The sequence below is a fragment of the Alnus glutinosa genome, chromosome 9 (assembly GCF_958979055.1).
Source record: "Alnus glutinosa chromosome 9, dhAlnGlut1.1, whole genome shotgun sequence".
In the NCBI taxonomy this organism is placed as follows: domain Eukaryota; kingdom Viridiplantae; phylum Streptophyta; class Magnoliopsida; order Fagales; family Betulaceae; genus Alnus; species Alnus glutinosa.
Genome location: NC_084894.1, coordinates 21,811,589 through 21,818,306, shown reverse-complemented (window position 1 = coordinate 21,818,306; position 6,718 = coordinate 21,811,589). Strand labels below are relative to the sequence as shown.

At 33.2% G+C, this 6,718-nt stretch overlaps 1 protein-coding gene across 1 annotated transcript; it reads left to right on the top strand.

Annotated features, from left to right (window-relative positions):
* Positions 1 to 4,622: 4,622 nt before the first annotated feature.
* On the top strand, positions 4,623 to 6,367 carry LOC133876839 (pentatricopeptide repeat-containing protein At1g07740, mitochondrial-like). Its single transcript, XM_062315081.1, has 2 exons — positions 4,623 to 5,620; positions 6,352 to 6,367. Exons 1-2 carry the CDS (start codon positions 4,671 to 4,673, stop codon positions 6,365 to 6,367), a joined length of 966 nt encoding a protein of 321 aa, XP_062171065.1. The 5' UTR covers positions 4,623 to 4,670.
* The last annotated feature ends 351 nt before the right edge of the window (positions 6,368 to 6,718 follow it).

Sequence of the window (6,718 nt, the reverse complement as noted above, 5' to 3'; positions counted from 1 at the left end):
TGTAGCATTGTACATATCGTTTCATAAAAATAGTATGATTAGTGGTGAATATCGGAGCTCTACCATTTTATTTACTGATTTTAATTATATTGTTTACTTTATTCCATTGCAATTATATTTTACTTCATTCAAAATATTTATCTCAGGAAATTCTCTTTAAACACAATTTACCAATTTTCGTGGGAATGATCTCGTACTTTCTCTCTATACTATCGTTTTGATTTTATGTACTTGCGAGTAAAACATACATTTATTCGTCTATTATTTAAGTAGATATTTGCACATCAGTCATGATAATGAATATGGCCACAACCTCATCCTCGCCCTCATCCTCCTCATCTTCTTCTCACCATTTCTAATAGCGTATAAACAATCAACTAGTAGGACTAAAAAAAAATAAAAAATGTATTAGATATATAACCATATTCCATATAAATGGTTTGAACGACTATAACACTTATCACACTACTCAAAGAATTTAGTTAATTACTACACTGTAAAGGGCAATTAAAAAAAAAAAAAAAAAACATCCGACATAGGCAAAGTACAATATGTTAATACACTAAGGGTACGTTTGATACGCGGAATAACTATTCTATTAAGAAAATGAATAATTTTTTTATTGAGAATAGAAGAAGGTTGAATGGAATAACCATTCTTATGGGTCATTAGAGAATAACTTTTTCAAATGTTAGAGTATATGGTAATGATAGAATCTTTATCATATCTTATAATACCAAGTCTATTCTATTCCACATTTTTCTATTAATTTTTAGGGTTAAATACTTATTTGCTCCCTATGCTTTACGACTTTTATTTTTTACCCCCTCAGTTTTACTTTTTACCAAATTTGGTACCTGTGGTATATGAAAAGACGAAAAATGGTACCTCCGTCCAATTTCCAGTCCAAAATTAATGTCCAGCCACGTCATCTTACAGGTGTCGGCGTTCATGCACGACACCTGTCCCCGTGGCACACCTCAGCGCTGACGTGGCTACCATTTTTTTTTAATGGTTTCTTATATATATATAAAATATGGGGTGGTTGAGCTACCTTCAAGGTATTATTTCTGATACTTATTCAAACCATTGGGGGTACATCATGAAATTTATAAAACCACAGGGATATATATTGGAAAAAAAAAAAATTGTGTTTAAGTAACAAACATTTGGTAATTTTTTGCGTTATCTCAATTGGCCACGCATATAATTTTATGTTTCCAATTGTTACACATGACTGATTGTGTTTTGTTTTTTCTTTTCTTTTCTTTTTTTGTTTTTCTTTTTAATTTTTTTTTTTTATGAAGGGTTCAATCCATGTCCTGTCAACATGTTATTTTGATACACGACAGGTATACATGTTACTTTTGGTTCAAAACAAGCATACCAAATATACCAAATATTATTTGTGTATAAAATACCATTTGTGGTACTTATTAAAACCACATGGAGCACATCATGAAATGTATAAAACTACATGGGTATATATTGGAAAAAAAAAATTGTGGTTTTTAATTTTAAGGTTTTTTTTTTTTTTTTTTTTTTTAGGAGCCACCCCTTTAGGCTACATGAGAGTGGTTGAGCCACTTCCAAGGGTCAAAGTGAAAAAAAAAAAAAAAAAAAAAAAAAAAAAAAAAAAAAAAGAAAGAAGAAGAAGAAGAAGAAGAAGAAGAAGAAGAAGAAAAGTTTTGGCCCTTTGGGGTGGCTGAACCACCCCCATGAGCCACGAGGATGGTTCGGCCACCCCCAAGGGCCAAAACCTAATTTTTATTATTATTATTATTATTATTATTATTATTATTATTATTATTATTTTTTTCACGTTGGCCATTGGGCCACCCCAGGCCTAATGGGGATGGCTCAAGCCAAATGGGGGTGGTTTATGCCACCCCCATTTTAGCCCTTGGGGGGGGGGGGGGGGGGGGGGGGTCGGCCCCCCCCTTGGCCAAAATGGGGGTAGCCAGCCACCCCCATGTGGCCCAAAGGGTGTGGGCCACCCCAGATTTTTTTTTTTTTTATTTATTATTTTTTAATATATAAAAGAAATCATTAAAATAATAATAATAATTTTTTTAAAAAAAATGATAGCCACGTCAGCGCTGAGGTGTACCACAGGAATCGATGTCACCCATGCACGCCGACACCTATAGAACGACATGGCTGGACGTTAGTTTTGGATGGAAAATTGGACGGAGGTACCATTTCCTTCTTTTCCCATACCACAAGTACCAAATTTGGTAAAAAAATAAAACTGATGGGGCAAAAAATAAAGGTCGAAAAGCACACGGGTGTATAGGCTATTTAACCCTAATTTTTAATAAAATCCATTCATTCTTCTTAATGAAATAGCTGGCCATTCCACTTACCAAACATACCTACTTGTCGCTACCCATCTTATAAAACTCATTTGCACTTGTCGAAATACCTCTCACAAAGTTAAAAGATTAGTCCTGGACAAAAGATAGATTAATGGAAATTAAGATGGGGATTACAAAGAAAATAGTTTAGTTTTTCATGTTTTAGTGAGACCTTTTTATCATACCATAGAACAAGTACTGAATAAAATTTTAATCATGAAAACTATATATAGTATCTTTTGATTATTATTAGAAACAGTTCAACATGTTTGAGATTCACTCTCTGATATGCAGTCCCATTAAAACATAGAGGGTGATTACAATCATGAACACCATTGAAATTTCAAATGCAAAATTCTTTTAGAAAAAGTAACTAACATCTCTTACATAAAAAAAACCTTAAATCTGATTTACATTACAACTACATAAACTCATGGAAGGGCCATTGGTTATCTTATTCCCCTCAGAAGCACCATATATATATATATATATATATATATATATATATATATATATATTTATACCTTTTAAGCAGAAAAACTTGGACTTAGAAGAAGCAGCCATTCGTACAACTTTGAGCTAATTAAATGGCACAATTATATTCTTGGTTGATGGGATTGTTAATTAATTAATAAACTTAACAACAACAACCTAAATAGGAAGCATATATAAAAATTTCATAACTGAAAATTTTTACGAAAGAGAAAAACTATTTAAAGTAAAACAGCCTTAATTATTATTGGAGATCGTGTGAAACTAAAAAATTTAGAGCAAAAAATATTATTTGATAAGAGAAAATAGATGGGTAATTAGAAAAACAGAAAAAATAAAAGATTTTTTTTGTAGTGTTATATCATAATTACCTTTCTTACTGCAACTTTATTTGTAAAACTTTTCATTTTGATATCTACCGTCAAACAACTGAAAAATGTTGCATCGAATTTTTCAAAACATTTGTGCTTGATTTTTTTGTGAAAAAATTGTAGCCTTTTAAGTCACTCAGAACCTTTACAAAATAACGTGGAATTCTGTGTAATATTTATCACATCAACCACTAAAATGTAAAATAGTAAATAACAATTTACATAATACTTTTTTTTTTACATAATATGTGAATTGATACGCGAGTTTATAAGTGAATTATAATAAAAAATGTATTTTGTGTCATTCTCTTATACATATCTTTTGCATATCCACAATTAAATTTGTGAAACTTACATGTGATCTCACACTTTTAATAGTTGATTTATACATTGATCTCTTGAAACTATTTCAAGAATTTTTCATATGTTTTTATTTTTGGAACTATTCTTCTTGGCCAATTTTATCAGTATTTTATTAGACCTGTTTTACTTAAAAAAAATCATATCTTATGATTCTAACATCAGATTGAGACAAACGTGGTGGTGTTGGAAAGCTTATTTAGAGGGCTACACTTTTGCATTTTACGAACATTTCATAATTCCACTGTTTACTAGGAAAAAGTTGTTTTGTATTATTTAATTTGTATTGCAAAATATTTTTATTTTGTTTTATTATTATTATTATTATTTTGTAGGGTTTTGAATTTATTCTCTATATAAGCCTATTAAGATAGCTTTAATCTCCAGCTTATGTATTTTCTATCAGTTTATCAATATGAAACATTTTATAAGTGATTTTCTATTCATTTTGCCTTGATTCATCGATAGAATCTTGATTTGAGAAGAGTTGTAATTATATTATTGTTTGCTATTGCGAAGCCACTACACCACCATGATCAACCTACCACCCTCAACGCCGCATGTGGGGGAGGCAACCTATGTTCCTTCCCAAATAAGGTTAAGAGATAATTGCACCACTGGTCCCTAGGGTTGGCCTAAATTACAAATCACTCCCTGTTGTACAAAAAGTTCATGGAGGGTTCTTGTAGTAAACTATAATTACGAATCACTCCCTGAACCTGTTTTTCGTCTACCAAGTTAACAGAATTCGTTAGTTTGCCACGTCATATAAATAGTGAGACAACTTCTAAATATCATTTGTACTGTAATCCACTAACAGACTTTGTTAACTTAGTTGATGGAAAACGGGTTCAGGAAGTGATTTGTAATTATAGTTTATTACAAGGATCCTTCATGAACTTTTTGTACAATAGGTAATGATTCGTAATTTAGGCTAACCCCAAAGATCGGTAATGCAATTATCCATAAGGTTGATAAGGTTAAAATAGTAACTTTGAAGTTTGAACTATCAAATATTTCTTCACGAGACTGCCCTTAAACCCTGGTTTTGAAAAGGGTTGCAAGCAATTCAGCTCGTCTTCCTGCTTCCATGATCCATTCAAGAACGAAGGCAATCAATCAAACACAACCAATTGTAATTCGCGATTACATCAATCACTTCCATTCTCAAACATACCGCACTACTCGTCCTTCTAAACCCAAGACCAAACATCGCCATGAACAACGACCTCACAGACCCACCGTAAGGCCTCGCAAACCCATTCCTTTCGTCACCAGCGTCAAGGAGGTACTAGACCCAGACGATGCCTTATCTCTCTTCCACGAGTATCACCAAATGGGCTTCAAGCACGACTATCCCTCTTACTCTGCTCTCGTGTACAAGCTTGCTCGCTCTCGCAACTTTGAAGCTGTAGAGACCATTCTTGGTCTTATACAGGACCGAGATATTCGGTGCAGAGAGACCCTTTTCATTGCTTTGATTCAACATTATGGGAAAACCCATTTGGTGGACAAAGCCATTGAGCTTTTTCATAGAATGCCTTCGTTTAATTGTGTCCGTACTTTGCAGTCTCTTAATGCGCTCCTCAATGCACTGGTCGATAATGACCGGTTTTCCGATGCGAATGAGATTTTTGATCGTTCTTCTAAGATGGGTTTTCGTCCGAATTCAGTCTCGTTTAATGTAATGATCAAAGGGTGGCTGAGAAAGGATGAGTGGGAACAAGCGTGCAAGCTGTTTGATCAAATGCTTGAGAGAAATGAGCAACCCAGTGTGGTGACGTATAATAGTCTTATTGGGTTTTTGTCCAGAAAGGGTTATTTGGACAAAGCAATGAGCTTGCTTGAGGATATGACGCAGAAAGGAAAATATCCGAATTCAGTAACATATGCGTTATTGATGGAAGGTTTGTGCTCTGTAGGAAAGTATACCGAAGCTAAAAAGATGATGTTTGATATGGAGTATCGTGGGTGTAAACCGCGGCTTGTGAATTATGGTGTTTTGATGAGTGATCTTGGGAAGAAAGGGAAAAAGCTCGGGTCGGCCACCCCCTTGGCCAAAATGGGGGTAGCCAGCCACCCCCATGTGGCCCAAAGGGTGTGGGCCACCCCAGATTTTTTTTTTTTTTTTTTTTTTATTTATTATTTTTTAATATATAAAAGAAATCATTAAAATAATAATAATAATTTTTTTAAAAAAAATGATAGCCACGTCAGCGCTGAGGTGTACCACAGGAATCGATGTCACCCATGCACGCCGACACCTATAGAACGACATGGCTGGACGTTAGTTTTGGATGGAAAATTGGACGGAGGTACCATTTCCTTCTTTTCCCATACCACAAGTACCAAATTTGGTAAAAAAATAAAACTGATGGGGCAAAAAATAAAGGTCGAAAAGCACACGGGTGTATAGGCTATTTAACCCTAATTTTTAATAAAATCCATTCATTCTTCTTAATGAAATAGCTGGCCATTCCACTTACCAAACATACCTACTTGTCGCTACCCATCTTATAAAACTCATTTGCACTTGTCGAAATACCTCTCACAAAGTTAAAAGATTAGTCCTGGACAAAAGATAGATTAATGGAAATTAAGATGGGGATTACAAAGAAAATAGTTTAGTTTTTCATGTTTTAGTGAGACCTTTTTATCATACCATAGAACAAGTACTGAATAAAATTTTAATCATGAAAACTATATATAGTATCTTTTGATTATTATTAGAAACAGTTCAACATGTTTGAGATTCACTCTCTGATATGCAGTCCCATTAAAACATAGAGGGTGATTACAATCATGAACACCATTGAAATTTCAAATGCAAAATTCTTTTAGAAAAAGTAACTAACATCTCTTACATAAAAAAAACCTTAAATCTGATTTACATTACAACTACATAAACTCATGGAAGGGCCATTGGTTATCTTATTCCCCTCAGAAGCACCATATATATATATATATATATATATATATATATATATATATATATTTATACCTTTTAAGCAGAAAAACTTGGACTTAGAAGAAGCAGCCATTCGTACAACTTTGAGCTAATTAAATGGCACAATTATATTCTTGGTTGATGGGATTGTTAATTAATTAATAAACTTAACAACAACAACCTAAATAGGA